Source organism: Babylonia areolata, chromosome 1, assembly GCF_041734735.1.
Source record: "Babylonia areolata isolate BAREFJ2019XMU chromosome 1, ASM4173473v1, whole genome shotgun sequence".
NCBI lineage: Eukaryota > Metazoa > Mollusca > Gastropoda > Neogastropoda > Buccinidae > Babylonia > Babylonia areolata.
This window is the reverse complement of record NC_134876.1, coordinates 275,184-292,683: the sequence shown is the minus strand read 5'-3', so window position 1 is coordinate 292,683 and position 17,500 is coordinate 275,184. Positions and strand designations below refer to the sequence as shown.

The window sequence follows — 17,500 nt, the reverse complement described above, 5'->3', positions numbered from 1 at the left end:
TCGGCTTGCTTTTTTTTCATTGGTGACCGAATACCAAACCCCATGAAGTACGAACCAATCAGAGTTATCTTTACATAGCAGTCTTTGACGTCATTGTTCTTGACACCAGGCACAGCTGAAAGTCAACTTGGGGCGCTTCTAACGTGATACTGTCCAGTTGTATCGGGAGTTTAGAAAAGGTGTGTAGCATTTTATTTTACATTGCATTACAAGAAGCTCATCAGACATTATCAGACTAATTTTATCTGGGTAAACAATGTTTTCGCTTGTTTGTTTCAGCGGGATCTTTCGTCTGAGCAGTGCGAAGCAACGGCGCCATATTTCGATGCTACCCAGTCCTCGGGGCATGGTGATTCTCCAAAGTTCGTCAGCTGTCCATCCATCAACACCTTGCGCTTTTGAGAATAGCTGTGCAGCTTTCACAGTCACCTGTTACACCAGCATCAGCAAATAACTGTGAAGGACAGAAAGGTCAACTGACAACGCACACGACGATTCTCATTCACGTGCCTACGTTCGATCCCCGCACGCCCGCCTTATCAAGCCGCAGTTGTGGCTCACATGCGGGATCTCCGCTTGTATCATAACGTGAGACATTTCCACATCAAAAGGACGTTCCAGTGACGATGCATCGCATCGGAAAGCTATTGACTAAAGGGCCTTCTTCCGCCCGTTTTCTTCCGCAGATCTTAAAGACTACCCGCGGGTATGCAAGCAGTGTGGAAGATGGGTCTGGGAGAAGGTCTGGGATGGGAGTTGAACGTGCCTATGCCACACAGGCATCAGCAGAACCGTTCCTCAACGGCAGTTCTTCCACCTACGTGGAAGAAATGTTCCTGGCGTGGCAGAGAGATCCCAGCAGTGTCCACAAGGTAACTGGCGTTGTTTCATATCTGAATCTTGAGAATACATGGCTTTTCCCATGTAATACATCCCTTTTGTCCGCAGGATCCCCATGGATTGGATGATGTTTTGCAGCTAATTTCATCGCAAAGTTTGAAATCACTATTTAATTACACATACTTAACCGTGACCCAACTAGTGCAGACTCCGGCAGGGGTCTGACATTCCTGCCCTTTTTATAATAGTTTTGAAATGGTCACATGACAACTGCCTCCATTTTACCACAACTAGAAATAAAGAGAACAGTTGAATTGGTTTAGGAAAAGACGGCAAATCCCTATTTATGATAAAAACAAAATTTTAGAGTAAATAAAGGCCAGTCACAGGAGGTGTGGAGGACAAGCATTTGGAATTGGTGTATGTTAGATTACTGGGTGGAATAGTAATTTTGAAAGGAATGCTGTCACAGTGTCAGTCTGTAATTTACAAATATGTATTATATATTCTTTATATCTGCCAGTGACTCTCGGTGAGTGTTATCACTCATTCAGTTATGATTGACTCGATACCTTGAAAACAGCTCATGTTTGGGGTTTGAGAATCACAGTCTCAGACTTTTCAGCTGTTAACTGTTATAACTGTTGACACTGTCTTTGTTTATTCATCAGTATATATATCATATGTATCAAAATTTTGATAATTTTTCCATTTAATTTCAGATGCAAATGATGAAGATTCTAACCAGGAAACTTTTTTGTTTTATTTTTATGTTGAACAGTATCATGAGTAAGTGGTTCAGTACCCTAGTGGAAGGCTGACCTATTTTTCTTGGCTGTTAAAATGCTTGTTGGGTTTTCCAAGGTGAATGTTATTCAGCTGCCTTGACAGGTGACATTTTATCCAAGGGAATTAGATGATGAAACACTTCCTGGAAGGACCACTCCCCAGTCTGATTTATTTTTGCCCTGAACACAGTTGGACATGAAATTTTATTTTGAACTTTGATGAAGAAAGTTAGGGACTTACTGATATGTGATGAAAAAGAAGAAAAAAAGAAGTAAATTAGGGTAACAATACTGATGATACATATGAAAAATGTTAACATTGCAGTGTGAGAGTCATTTTACAGCAAAATGTTGGCATCTTGATGATATTAAATTTGAAGTGTGGTGGCTTGAACATTTTTTCTTCTTGCAAGAAAGAGCTCTGCGAAATTTAATATTTAAAGAGTGAACGTGGCTGAATCATTGAACCAATATTTTGGGAAAGAAAGGTAGAAAGGACTTCACTTGACAGAATGTTCAGAAAATAATATTGATGTGACTTTGACATTTTGTAGATGAGATAGTCATAGTCATGATAGTGTAAGAAATTTGTGGAGGCTTAACTCAGATGCTTGAAACATTTAAGAAACACATCTGGTCAGACAGACACACTTGTACACACACATACACATGCATACACACAGACACAGACACACACATACACACACACACAGCCACACACACACACACACACACACACACACACACACACTTCTAGCAAAATATCCTGAAAGTATGCTGATCTTATCATCAAATCTCTGAAATTTATTGTAAACTTAATATTATGAAGAAAATAAAAAACAAACAACAACCTTCATTAAAGTTTTCTATGATTGATTACATTTTAAATTGTTTTGTGACATTGAAGGTAGACTGTGATAAACTTTGTGACAAATTGTTTCATGACATTGTATGTAAACTGTGACAGACTCAGACTGTGTTACAAATTGTTTCTTGACTTTGTAAGTAAACTGTTACAGACTGTGTGGCAAATTGTTCATGACATTGTATGTAAAGTGTGATAGACTGTGTGACAAATTTTCATGACATTGTACATAATCTGTGACAGTGTGACATTATTTTGTGAGATTGTGCATAGTGACACAGTAATAGTGTGATAAATTATTTCATGACATTGTACTTGAAATGGGACAAATTTAAGTAATATCAACCATTATTTGTGACAAACTGACAAGTGACGTTGAGCAAAATTCCTTTTGTTAATCTTTCAAGTTTAAGATAAATTATTGTGATATCCCTGTTATATTAGTATGCATTTGTACTGTTCTTATATGTGTGCTTGTGTTGTGATGAAACATGTTTCTCTCATAAAGTTTAAGCTCAGGTGTATTATCTTGGCAACTGTGGGTTTCCTGCAGATAAAGTGTGGTTGAAAGTCAGGCTGTCCTTGGGTGCTTTACATAACACTGTTAGTGGGTGTCAGATAAGAACTAAAGAACTACGAAGAAGGGAGGAGGATTTGGTTTTTTCATTTTTGTTCATGGAAGGGAAGAGTTGTAACAATGGGCGTTGTTTGTAGTGTGTGTATTTGTGAATGTGTGTCACTGTGTGTGTGTGAGTGTGTGCGGGAGGTGAGAGAGAGAGAGTGTGTATTATTATTAGATTATTTATTCCTTAACACCATGCAGTTCCATTATTTAAACACTTGACACATTCAATGATTCATACATTTTTATACACACTTGCACATGCAAGCACACATGAATGCATGTGCATAGACACACACACACACACACACATTCACACACAAACCTTTGAGTTAAACGGACTCCTTTTGTTTTTTTTGAAGACTAGCAGAAGAGTAACACTCAACATTTGTGGCTAAATTACTATTTTATATTTTGTTGTAAAATTCTATTTCATAAGGTTCCTCCTTTGAAGAAGGATTGTATGTTCTCCCACCGGTTCATTAGTTTGATCAAAACATGGAGAAAACAAAGTATATCTCTAATTTGTGTTACACTGTGGAGTGTTGAGAACAGAGATGATTGCTTGCTTTGTCTGGTGTGATCAACGCTAATAACAGTGTACAATGTAGATCCCTGCCCAGGTGCAAACATAATTTTGGCACTGGGGTTAAGCCTCCAGATAGAGTGGAGAAAACCTCCAAATTATCCATGTTTGCACATTGCTGGAACAAATATATTGATTTGGCAAATTTCTGTCTCCATATAGTTGTACTTGTAGGAATGTTTGTGGTTGAGCATGCACATATAAACCCACATGCATACAGTGTACACGCATACGGGCGCGTGCGCACACACTCACATGTATGCACGTGCGCGTGCGCACACATGCGCGCACTCACTCAAACACATGTGCTGTCATGATACACACACACACACACACACAAATGCAAGCATGAGTGTGTGCATATGAACGTCCAGAAGGAATGACTGATTTCATGCTGATGCCTCAGTGGCTGGTTCCACTGAAGAGGAACAGGTAAGGATTGATCACAACAGGAACTGGTCATCACATCTACAGTGCCAGAAACTGCATTGATATAGTGTCTGTTATTCACAAGGTTTACTGTCTGTCAGTCAAGTATGTGGGCTGATAAATATTGGGAATATTATATGTACTAATGCAGTTTTCAGCTGTAATTTGTTGTAGTTGTCAAGTTTTCAGTGAAGTGTTAATGGTGACAGCTTGTATTGCTTGGTTAGAAACCATTTATTGACATTTGGGTAATCCAGTGGAGGATGATTGTAAACAGTAAACATACTATGGCTATACATGACCAATAAGTTCAGAAGCTGCAAAATGTTCAACAGTGTTTTGCTTTTTTTTTTTCTTGACTATTATTACTGTTTGTTTTTGTTTTGTTTGTTTTTAATGAGTTTTTGCATGTGTATTTATTTTGGGATGGTGAATCTTTGAAATGATATTTCAGATAATATACAAGTACTGGTAAATCCAAGAAAATGTCTCTTCATATATTTGTGCATATGTGTAGATGTGTTGAACTTACATGACCATTTTCTCAGGAACTACAATGCCCTTTAACAGGAAATTAGGCTTTGAACTTGAAAAGTCATTTCTGCCCATTCACATCAGACTTGACTGTGCACAGCAGCATAGGCCAGGGTTTTGATAGACATGGGAGCACATGCAGTCACATGCAATCACACTTGCATATTTACAAATACACATACATATAATATACTCTTGAATGATGATGAAGCTTGTCTCATGAAAAACATAGGATATATAATAATAATGACAATAATGTACAGTTATATAGTGCCATTTCTCTCTAAAGAGCTCAGGACACTTTACATGAAAGAAAAATATTACAAATTACATCAAACATTCATGACTACTCTTTCTGAAATTAGTGAAAACCCCTACACCCCTACCCCCTCCACACACTAGAGCTCCCTTTCCCACTCTACATACATCCAAAGAGAACTGACATGGGTGGTGTTGGAGAACAAGGAAGCTGAGAGTGCTTATAGATAGGTTTTAAAAATTTGAGTTTTTAGTGATGAGCAAAAAGTAGAAATAGAATCCAATGCACTGATATGATGAGGAAGGTTGTTCCAGATGTGAGGAGCAGCTTGTTTGATTATTTGAAATATGTTTGATTAAGACAGCACATCTTAGAAAAATCATATGATAATTATTGCCTATTGTTTGTCAAAAAAATATGTAAGAACTTTTTGTGTTTGAAAATATACATTCTTAAATTTCTTTCAAGGAATACATGCTCACAAGACATATTCCTGGTACATGTGCGCTACCTAGCACACCATCTGGTTCTGTTTGTTTGACTTAGCCTGTCTGCTTGACTATCTCCCTCAAGCAGACATGGGTGCATGCATGTGTGCGCACAAGTGTGTGCACACATACAGCGTGCGTGTGCGCACGCGCACACACACGCACGCACACACAATAAAAGCATAAGCAACAACAACAAGAAGGAAAAAACCCCAACAAAAACAATCCAACAACAACAAAATAAACGTGCATCTATGCTTATCTCAAGACAACACAACACACATGAACACACACACACACACACACACACACACACACACACACACACACACACACACACACACACACACACACACACACACACACACACCTTTCTTTCTATCCACATGTGTGCAGTCCGAGTTTCACACACTGTAATATGCACATGCAGTAGATCCCTATTTCTCTCTCTGCTTGTATTGATCGATCAGGCAAAGAGGTTCCAGAATGGGAAGAAAACGACCTGGGTGGAAAGGGCTGTAATGATCACCAGCAGTATTCCTGACTTCTTGTTCCTGTCCAGGATTTCACAGAACTAGGACTTGCCTCTTGAGAAGCCTCATGAATGTCAAGTGTCTGATTCTACAGGACTGCCTACCCTCCTACCTTTCTGTCCTTACAGTGCTGCTCCTATCCACCCTCCTTTCCTTTCCCTTCCCCCTCTGTTATGTTTCTCCTTTCACATGGGAAGCAAATGATGGACATATATTGTGTGTATTTTGGGAGTGATGGATCATTCATTTTGAGGATGACACTCTGTTAATAGAGTGCTAACAAAGAAATTATCTGAGGCTGCCGTCTGGAGCGGTGTCTGTGCATTATTCATCATATGCCGGGAATGGGAGGATTGTATGATTAATGAAAGGGTGCATAGTATCTGATACTCAGACTCCTTCGCCACTTTTAGACCATGCCTCAAAACTCCCTTATTCTAACAGTAATAAGCTTTGATGAGGCATGTGCATCTAAACCGTGTGTGTGTGTGTGTGTGTGTGTGTATATATATATATATATATTTATTTATGTATACTCCTAGATACATGTGGTATGCTTGACTATGTGTGTGTCATTGTGTGTGTACAGTGTACACACGTGTGTATGTGTGAATGTGTGAGTATGTACAGGTGTGTGTATGCATGTGTGAGTAGGGAAGCAGATGAATATGCATTGTATGTTTTAATATATATTATGTATGTACGCATTGTGTTAATGTGTGTGTACAGTTTGCTAGGTAGATGTGAGTGTGTGTGTGTGTGTATAAACTTTTTTCTTAATTAAAGAACTGTTTGATTTCATTAAGAATTTAGAAGCAAGGAACTGTTTATCAAAATCAAAATGTGACGAGTTTCCCATTTCTACATGTGTGGCCATGTGGTTCATAAATGTTTAAGTGTGTAGTGTGGTCACATTGGCATTAAGTTGAGTAACACAAACAGTCATGATCACATGTATTGCGAGTTAAGCATTCTTTGTCTGCATTATAGCTTATTTTCAACTTGATTCTCCCATTTCTACATGTGTGGCCATGTGGCTCATAGATGTTGAAGTGTGTGGTGTGGTCACATTGGCATTAACACTCATGATCACATGTATGATGTATTGCTAGTTAAGCATTTCTTGTCAGATTCATAGCTCATTTTCAAGTCACCTTTGAGTTTGATCATGAATGAACTGTGTGTGTGTGTGTGTGTGTGTGTGTGTGATGGGGGGGTGGGGGTGTATGTGTCACTGTGTGTGTGTGTGTGTGTGTGTGTGTGTGTGTGTGATTAATGGGGAGTGAAGATATGTAGGCGATCATATCAAGATCATGCTAGAGGAAGACCTCATTAGGGTTTTATTTCACAGGCGGTAGTTCAGGAGAAATGTTTGCTGAATGTTCCGGAGCAAATTTGGTATCAGTGTTTTGACCTGCACCACCTGTCATGCCACTTATCTGAGATCAATACCTGCCTCTTTTTCCCTACGGAAACTGAACACCCTTTACATTTTCTTAAGCATGGATTTCAGGCAAGACAGGGTTTTTGAATAGGTATAGGAGCTGTTGAATTATTGAAGCGCAGGGCTGTTTGAACTAAGAGTAAGAGTGGGAACTAAGAGTAAGAGTGGTTGTTCTGGCACTCAAGCGATGATCTGACCTTGTGTGAGGGTGGGCTGGCACACAGATAGTGAGCAGGTTTTAACTGTCAGCCACAGAGTGGCCGACTGTCTGCCAGAATGTGTAATGTGTGTGTGTATCAGCTGTCACAGTGTTGGCCAGATTGTGTAGTATGTTTTTTAGTTGTCACAGTGTTGGCCAGAATGTGTAGTGTTTGCTAGCTGTCACAGTGTTGGCCAGATTGTGTAGTGTGTGTTTGTTAGCTGTCACAGTGTCAGCCAGAATGTGTAGTGTTTGCTAGCTGTCACAGTGTCTGGCAGAATTTGAAGTGTGTATTTGTGAGCTGTCAGGTTGTCAGCCAGAATGTGTAGTGTGTATTTGTTAGATGTCACAGTGTTAGCCAAAATGTGTAGTGAATGTTTGTTAGCTGTCACATTGTCAGCCAGAATGTGTAGTGTGTATTTGTTAGATGTCACAGTGTTAGCCAAAATGTGTAGTGAATGTTTGTTAGCTGTCACATTGTCAGCCAGAATGTGTAGTGTGTATTTGTTAGATGTCACAGTGTTAGCCAAAATGTGTAGTGAATGTTTGTTAGCTGTCACATTGTCAGCCAGAATGTGTAGTGAATGTTTGTTAGCTGTCACAGTGTCTGGCAGAATGTGTAGTGAATGCTTGTTATCTGTCACAGTGTCTGGCTGGATTTGAAGTGTGTGTTTGTTAGCTGTCACAGTGTCAGCCAGAATGATAGTGTGTGTGTGTTAGCTGTCACAGTGTCAGCCAGAATGTGTAGTGTTCGTGAGCTGTCACAGTGTCTGGCAGAATGTGTAGTGGTTGTTAGCTGTCGCAGTGTCAGCCAGAAAGTGCAGTGTTTGTTCGCTGTCACAGTGTCTGGCAGAATTTGAAGTGTGTATTATCTGTCACAGTGTCTGGCAGAATTTGAAGTGTGTATTTGTTAGCTGTCACAGTGTCAGCCAGAACGTGTAGTGTGTGTTTGTTAGATGTCACAGTGTCAGCCAGAACGTGTAGTGTGTGTTTGTTAGCTGTCACAGTGTCTGCCAGAAAGTGTAGTGTTCGTGAGCTGTCACAGTGTCTGGCAGAATTTGAAGTGTGTATTTGTTAGCTGTCACAGTGTCTGGCTGGATTTGAAGTGTGTATTTGTTAGCTGTCACAGTGTCGGCCAGAACGTGTAGTGTGTGTTTGTTAGCTGTCACAGTGTCAGCCAGAATGATAGTGTGTGTTTGTTAGCTGCCACAGTGTCAGCCAGAATGTGTAGTGTTCGTGAGCTGTCACAGTATCTGGCAGACTGTGTAGTGAATATTTGTGAGCTGTCACAGTGTTCACCAGAACATGTAGTGTTTGTTAGCTGTCACAATGTCAGCCAGAGTGTGAAGTGTTTGTTTGTGAGCTGTCACAGTGTCTGGCAGAATGTGTAGTGTTTGTTAGTTGTCACAGTGTTCACCAGAACATGTAGTGTTTGTGAGCTGTCACAGTGTCTGGCAGAATGTGTAGTGTTTGTTAGTTGTCACAGTGTTCACCAGAACATGTAGTGTTTGTGAGCTGTCACAGTGTCTGGCAGAATGTGTAGTGTTTGTTAGCTATCACAGTGTCAGCCAGAATGTGCAGTGTTTGTTCACTGTCATGGTGTCTGGCAGAATTTGAAGTGTATTGTTAGCTGTCACAGTGTCAGCCAGAAAGTGCAGTGTATTGTTCAGCTGTCACAGGTGTCAGCAGAATGTGAAGTGTGTATTTGTGAGCTGTCACAGTGTCAGCCAGAATTTTGTGAGCTGTCACAGTGTCTGGCAGAATGTGTAGTGTTTGTTAGCTATCACAGTGTCAGCCAGAATGTGCAGTGTTTGTTCACTGTCATGGTGTCTGGCAGAATTTGAAGTGTGTATTTGTTAGCTGTCACAGTGTCAGCCAGAAAGTGAAGTGTGTATTTGTTAGCTGTCACAGTGTCAGCCAGAATGTGAAGTGTGTATTTGTTAGCTGTCACAGTGTCAGCCAGAATGTGAAGTGTGTGTTTGTTCACTGTCACAGTGTCAGCCAGAATGTGAAGTGTGTAGTTTGTTAGCTGTCACAGTGTCAGCCAGAATGTGAAGTGTGTGTTTGTGAGCTGTCACAGTGTCAGCCAGAGTGTGTCTCTCTTTCTCCCTCCTGCTCTCTGTCTGTCTTTGCACACACATGCACAACATACCAATATTCATCGTAAAAAGTGAAAAACTTTACAGAAGAGAATTCAGTATTGACAACTTTTTGTCTGGTGTCCCTGGATTGGCCTGGTTTCCCTACATCACTCATCATCCTCTGTAAGAGGGCACACTTAAGGGCAAACATCAGTGGGTCATTAATCCACAGTTCTCACCTGACAGGCTGGACAATCTCTGAACTTGTAGTTTATACTGGTTAGAATGACTTGAATGGATTCAGGGGGAGACTGGTCCATTTTGTTTCTTGTGTTTGGTAGACTGAAAACTTAATCCTTGATTAGTGATATTGTGTGTGTGTGTTATAATTTTTATTGAGTGACAAGGGAGATGTGATGTCTTCAGGGAGATATTTAAAAAGAGTGATTCTTTTTTTTTTCTTTTCTTTTTTTTTCAAGCATCTGCTCAGCTCAGGAATATTCACAGTTTTCTAATCTTTATCAAAAACAGTGCTTCCTCTTATATTCCTTCTTCTATAATTCTATCTCCCCTTGCTTTTAGTGCTCGTTTTTAGGTGGGATTCAGTTTAGTATAGATTTTTGTGTGTGCGTGTGTGTGTATGAAGCCGTGGTTTATAATATGTATAAAGGGGATGGTATAAAAGATTTACTGATTTACTGTATTAAAGGATAGAAAATATCCATGCGCAGGCCAGGGACATATAGCAGGCCAGTCACAAAAGGGTTTTTCTATTGTTTTATTACAATATTAAGTAAATAAGAGAAGAAGAAGAATAAAGAAGATGAGAATAAAAAGAGAAAACAGTGCAAGCAATATGTAGTGAGACGTTGGCCTCTGGGACAATACACACAACACACACTCTCTTTATGACACAGCAAGCGAGAGAGAGAGCAGGCTCTAGTCAGCGACTGGCCAAGTAGAAAGTGACCTGTCGTCACCTGCTGTGGCTATTTATGCAAGTTAAACGAACTGCAGTGACGCTCGCATGGCCGTGAAACAGAACGTCCCCAGTCAGGCTAAATGTGATTAGAATTGTGTTTGTTACAAGGTGTTCAGTGATAGATTTCTCAATGATTCCTGAACCGATTTACGTTGGATAGGTTGCAAAAGAAACAGCTCAAACTCCACAATATGCATGAAGTGCAGTGACGGTTGAGAGGCAGCAGTTTCTCTGTTTAAACATTAATTTTTAGACAATTGTTTCATTTTGTTTAAATGACTAAGCAACTTTCTGTCTTCACTCCATGATGTTTTTTTTTTATGTCATTGCTTTTTCGCATTTTGTATGTCTGTATGTGTCTCTGTTATCTGTAGTAGACAGAAAAAGAGATCTGGCATAGTATACGCTTTTTTTGTTGATTCACATTTTGCTGTTTTTGTGTTTTCTGCATTGTTTTCATGTTTTGTGTTTTATAATTATTATTTTATTTTTTGTTTTTGTTTTGTTTTGTTTTGATTATTAACCCCCTTTGTCATAAAGCCAAACACTGAAACAGGCTTTTGTCAATAAAGAACTTTGTTCATTTTTCCCTCAGGTCTCCACTTACACACACACTCATTCTCTCTCTCTCTCTCACTTGACTCCCTTATTTACTCTGACCATTTCGGTTCCTGTTTGATGAAGCAGAACACATAGCTCAGGCCACATGTTGGATTATATCTGACTTGTATTTTTTTATGCAAATGATTTACATGGTGAATTGTCATGTACTCCATCCGCATTCTTCTGTCAGAAGAAAATAGTATGAATTGGTGTATTTATAGCAGTATTTCCAGGAAGGATGGTAATGACATTTTTCTGGAGAGTTTGACATGCTTGGCTCATTTCTCTCTCTTACTGTGAGGTTCTTCCCCATTCCAGTTTAATGAAGCAGAACACCTAGCTAAGGTCACAATTTGGATTATATTACCATAAGACCTGTTTTTTTATGCAAATGATTACTTGATGGATTGTGAGGTTCTTCCCCATTCCAGTTTAATGAAGCAGAACACCTAGCTAAGGTCACAATTTGGATTATATTAGACCTGGTTTTTTTATGCAAATGATTACTTGATGGATTTTCATGTCCTCCATCTTTTTTTTTCTTTTTTCTTTTGTGTGTGTGTGTGTGTGTGTGTGTGAAAAGAAAATATTTCTAGGAAAGATGGTTAAATGGTGATATTCATGAGTTTCATGCACTTGGCTGATCTCTCTCTCTCTCTCTTTTTCTCTCTCTCTCCACCTTTCAAGAGAAGTTGAAAAAGGAAGGTTGTCTTGCTCTCCTGAATAATATGAGGTGTGTTCAAAAAGTATCTGACCTTTGTTTATAAAAACTACTCGTATCCAGATACAACAAACTTACACTAATCTCCTTCAAAGTAGTCTCCTTGGGCTGCCACACACTTCTGCCAACGGTTCTGCCACTGTTGGAAGCAGCACTGGAACGCCTCTTTTGGGATGGCATGCAGCTGGTCCGTCGCATTCTGCATGATGTCTTCTCTGGACTGAAAACTGGTCCCTTTCAGGGGCATTATCAGCTGTGGAAACAGCCAGAAGTAATAATGATAATAATAATAATAATGGTATTTATATTGCGCTGAATCTTGTGCAGAGACAAATCAAAGCGCTTTTGCACCAGTCATTCACACGCATGCATAACTCAACTGTAGAAACTAAAGACAAGGAAGGGCAGACAAGGGAGGCTATTTTGGGAAGAGTTGGGTTTTAAGGCCAGACTTGAAAGAGCTGAGTGTGAAGACTTGACGAAGCGAAAGAGGAAGTTCATTCCAATCGCAAGGTCCAGAGACAGAGAAAGAACGGCGGCCAACAGTCGAGTGTTTGAATCTGGGTATGCGTAAACAGAGTGAATCCGAACCCGATCGTAGTGAGCGAGATGGAGTGTTGAGGTGAAGGCAGCCACAGAGATAGGAAGGGGCAGATTTGTGAATACATCTTTCACACAGAGTGCTGATCTTGTATTTTATTCGGTGTGAGACAGGGAGCCAGTGGAGATGTTGCAAAAGAGGAGTGATGTGCTCAGATCTTTTCTTTCTGAGGATGAGTCGGGCAGCAGAGTTTAGTATGCGCTGAAGGGACTGAATGGATGAAGCAGGCAAACCAGACAATATAGAGTTACAGTAGTCAAGGCAAGAGAGAATGAGAGAAACGACAAGTCTTGATGTTGCGTCAGTGGACAGATATTTCTGGACGGCACTGATGCGCCGCAGTTGACAGTAGCAGGACTGACATGTCTGACTGATAAATGTTTGCATGGACAGTGTATTGTCAAGGACAACACCGAGGTTCCTAACTGATGTGGAAAGAGGGATGGATGTACTGCCAAGTTTGATTGTGTCAATTGTGATGTTTCTTGCAAGAGCGACAACAATTTTTCAGGGGTATCACTCTTCTGGAGTTGAGTGTCATCAGCATAAGAATGATGACTGATATTATGGCGGTTGATAATTTCAGCGAGAGGAGCAGTGTACAGTGTGAAGAGCACTGGGCCCAAAACAGATCCCTGTGGGACTCCATGTTCGATTTTAACGGGTTCAGATTGGAAATGATCAACAATGACAGACTGGAATCGATCAGTGAGATAAGATTTGAACCAGTTTAGAACAGTGCCGTTTATACCAAATGTAAAATGAAGACAGGAAAGAAGGATTGAATGGTCTATTGTGTCAAAGGCGGCTGACAAGTCGAGAAGAGTGAGAAGGGAAATTTTTCCGGAGTCGGACAGAGCCATGTTGGGAGAGTAGGAAGCCTAATGAAACACAGGTGTGTTGTGTTTGGCCAGGAAACTCTGTATCAAATGTGAAGAATGGGTGGTTGCGTTATTGTGATGGAGCTGCCAATTGCCCGCTGCTCACGCGTCCCACCGTTTTTGTCGCACAACATCACGAAGGCGACGTAGAACCTCTTGGTAATACTCCTTGGTGATGGTTGTGCTGTGTGGTGCGTTCTTCTTCAGTCGAAGAAGACGGTCAGCATGACTTTGACATTGCTGCGGACCTGCCTTGCTTTTTTTGGCCTTGGGGATGTTGGATGCTTCCATTGTGATGACTGCAACTTGGTTTCTGGGTTGTACCCATAAACCCAGGACTCATCGCCAGTGATCACTGTGCTGAGGAAGTTTGGATCGCTGTTCACAGTTTCCAGCATGTCTCGTGCGATCTCCAAACGGAGTTGCTTCTGCTCCGTCGTTAGCAGCTTTGGTACGAACCTTGTTGAGATTCTCCTCAAGCCCAAATCCTCCTGCATTCTGGAATGAACGGATCTAATGCTGATGCCCACCTTGTCTGCAAGTTCTCTGATCATGATTCAACGATCCTGCATCAGCTGGGCCCTAAAGGTCAATTACTTTTTGAACACACCTCGTAATCTCTGTGTATCTGTCTATCAATCTATATCTATCTATCTATCAATCTATATATACATATATCTACATGTATATACATATATATATATATATTTATATATAATATGGACGGTGATTTTGCCCTTTACTGGTAATGGGCAAGGCAGCCCATGTGCATTACCAGTAATGGGTAGGGAATGGGCAGTGTCCATCAGAAGCACTTTAAAAAAAAATTTTTTTATTACTCTCTCAGTCTGTGTCTATGCGTTCGCGTGTCTGTGCATGTATGTGTATGTGAGTGTGGGTGTGTGCACTCTCTCTCTTCTCTCTCTGATGTCTGTTACTCTGTGTGTGTTGTGTGTGTGTGTGTGTGTGCGCGCGCACATGTGCTTGTGATCAGTACTGGTGAGTGAATCCTAAATGATAAAGATTTTGAAAGACACAGTGTGAGGGAGAGAAGGGAGGACATAAATTTTTACTCTCCATCTGGTTGACTTTGCATATGAATTAGGTCCACCTGTCCACATAAGTGAAAGTTTGATGTCAAAATTGGTTTCACAACACTACTTTTGTTATGTTTTGAACTTTTCAGTTGACAGTTCTCACACCTGTTCAGAAACATCTGGATCTGCTTCCTTATCATATCTGCAGATGATTTGCTTTACTACTTTTTGTTTAGTTCTTTTCTCTCCCTTGCGTCTGATTGCAACTTGAGCCTCTTTATAACTCTGTACAGATCTTCAGCTACACAAACAAACAAACAAACCAAATAAACTTGAATGAATCAACATTGAAGTCAGCAAGTACAAGTTTTTTTTACATTTGCAAGCTTTTTTTTATATTGTCCTCTGGCAGCTTTCTGGACTTTTGAAAATATCGCTTCATTTATTAACACCTGTATGGAGGAAGGTGGCAGAATGGTTAAGACGCTCAGCTGCCAATACAGAGAGTCCGTGAGGGTGTGGGTTCGAATCCCGCTCTCGCCCTTTCTCCCAAGTTTGACTGGAAAATCAAACTGAGCGTCTAGTCTTTCGGATGAGACGATAAACCGAGGTCCCGTGTGCAGCACGCACTTGGCGCACTGAAAAAGAACCCATGGCAACGAGAGTGTTGTCCTCTGGCGAAATTACGTAAAATGAAATCCACTTTCATAGGTACACAAATATGTAAGCATGCACTCAAGGCCTGACTAAGCGCGTTGGGTTATGCTGCTGGTCAGGCATCTGCTCAACAGATGTGGTGTAGCGTGTATGGATTTGTCCGAACGCAGTGACGCCTCCTTGAGAAAGTGAAACTGAAACTGAAACTGTTCTCTTTCATCAGCCAAAGGTGATCATTATTCTAAAATTGTTACTTTTGTTGTCTTTGCCGAACCTTGTTGGCAACTGTGAGAAGGCACACCAAAATGAGTAGGGAGTCACACAATCTCATTTTACGACTCATTCAAACAATTTCTTCCTTTCTTTTCTTTTTCAAGGTGTAGGGTCAAAAATGCCAAATGCTGTACTAAGATTTCTTGCCGATCCAAGCTCACCATGCTGAAATGATGCTGGTCAGGCATTTGTTTAGCAGGTGTGGTACAGCATATATGGATTTGTCTGAATGCAGTGACACCTCCTTGAATAACTGAACTAAACTGAGCTGAGCTGAAACAATCATGAGACTGAATGTCTGTCAGCTGACATAGTTATCTCTTGCGCACTACGTGTCCATTACCTGTAATGTGCAGCATTGAATGCTTGCCCATTATGGGTAATGCACAAGTTTTTGCCAGTTACTGGTAATATGCAAGTTACTTTGAGCATTACTCGTATTGGGCAAGAACTGTTGGGCATTACTGGTATTCTGCAAATGACCACTACAGAGCACAACAAATAGTATACATGTATGTGTGAGTGTATGTATGTGGGTGTGTGTGTCTGTGTATATATTATGTATTATTATTATATATATAGATGTATATATATATATATATGTGTGTGTGTATATATATATATATGTGTATATGTATATATATCTCTCTCTCTCTATATATATATATATCATCATCACACTTAATATTAGCTTTCATGCAGACAGAAGTGACTTATCCTCAAATCTTGGGTTATAACACATGTAGTATTAACATTTCAAGTGAAACCAATGTTTTGTGTGTGGCATTAGTCATATTGTATGTGTCTTCTCTGTCCTCCCTTCTCGCTCTTTCCATGCGTGTGTGTATGATGTGTGTATTTTTGTGAGAGAGAGAGAGAGAGAGAGGGCGTGTGTGTGTGTGGGGTGGGGGGTGGGGGTGGGGGAGATCTGAATAAAGACCTCAGTTGTCTTTACTTGACTAGCTCTTGCCTTAACTATGTGAATGCTGGATTTGGTATATTTATAGTGACTTTTCTGATGACAAGGAAGTATCCTAGTCCAGATGTGACTCTCCCCTTTGCTTGTGTGTGTGTGTGTGTGTGTGTGTGTAGAGAGAGAGAGCAAGTTAGAGGGAAGAGCTTGTGTGTGTGTGTGTGTGTGTGTGTGTGTGTGTGTGTAGAGAGAGAGCAAGTTAGAGGGAAGAGTGACAGAGTGTGTGTGTGTGTGTGTGTAGAGAGAGCAAGTTAGAGGGAAGAGTGACAGAGTGTGTGTGTGTGTGTGTGTGTGTGTGTGTAGAGAGCAAGTTAGAGGGAAGAGTGACAGAGTGTGTGTGTGTGTGTGTGTGTGTGTGTGTGTGTAGAGAGAGAGCAAGTTAGAGGGAAGAGCTTGTGTGTGTGTGTCTAGAGAGAGCAAGTTAGAGGGAAGAGTGACCGAGTGTGTGTGTGTGTGTAGAGAGAGAGCAAGTTAGAGGGAAGAGTGACCGAGTGTGTGTGTGTGTGTAGAGAGAGAGCAAGTTAGAGGGAAGAGTGACAGAGTGTGTGTGTGTGTAGAGAGAGAGAGCAAGTTAGAGGGAAGAGTGACAGTGTGTGTGTGTGTGTAGAGAGAGAGAGCAAGCTAGAGGGAAGAGTGACAGAGTGTGTGTGTGTGTAGAGAGAGAGAGCAAGTTAGAGGGAAGAGTGACAGTGTGTGTGTGTGTGTAGAGAGAGAGAGCAAGCTAGAGGGAAGAGTGACAGAGTGTGTGTGTGTGTAGAGAGAGAGAGAGCAAGTTAGAGGGACGAGTGACAGTGTGTGTGTGTGTGTGTGTAGAGAGAGAGAGAGAGCAAGTTAGAGGGAAGAGTGACAGAGTGTGTGTGTGTAGAGAGAGCAAGTTAGAGGGAAGAGTGACAGAGTGTGTGTGTGTGTGTGTGTAGAGAGAGAGAGCAAGTTAGAGGGAAGAGTGACAGTGTGTGTGTGTGTGTGTGTGTGTGTGTGTGTGTGTAGAGAGAGCAAGTTAGAGGGAAGAGTGACAGTGTGTGTGTGTGTGTAGAGAGAGCAAGTTAGAGGGAAGAGTGACAGAGTGTGTGTGTGTGTGTAGAGAGAGAGAGCACGTTAGAGGGA

At 40.8% G+C, this 17,500-nt stretch overlaps 1 protein-coding gene across 2 annotated transcripts in view; it reads left to right on the top strand.

The window, feature by feature from the left end:
* The first annotated feature begins 86 nt into the window (after positions 1-86).
* LOC143294846 (2-oxoglutarate dehydrogenase complex component E1-like) overlaps positions 87-17,500 on the top strand; it is an 83,068-nt gene continuing 65,654 nt past the window's right edge. For both annotated transcript variants that reach the window (XM_076606389.1, XM_076606451.1), the window contains exons 1-2: positions 87-179; positions 280-872. In XM_076606389.1, the coding sequence (XP_076462504.1) occupies positions 627-872 (246 nt within the window). In that variant the 5' untranslated portion in view covers positions 87-179; positions 280-626. The remainder of the gene's footprint in view (positions 180-279; positions 873-17,500) is intronic.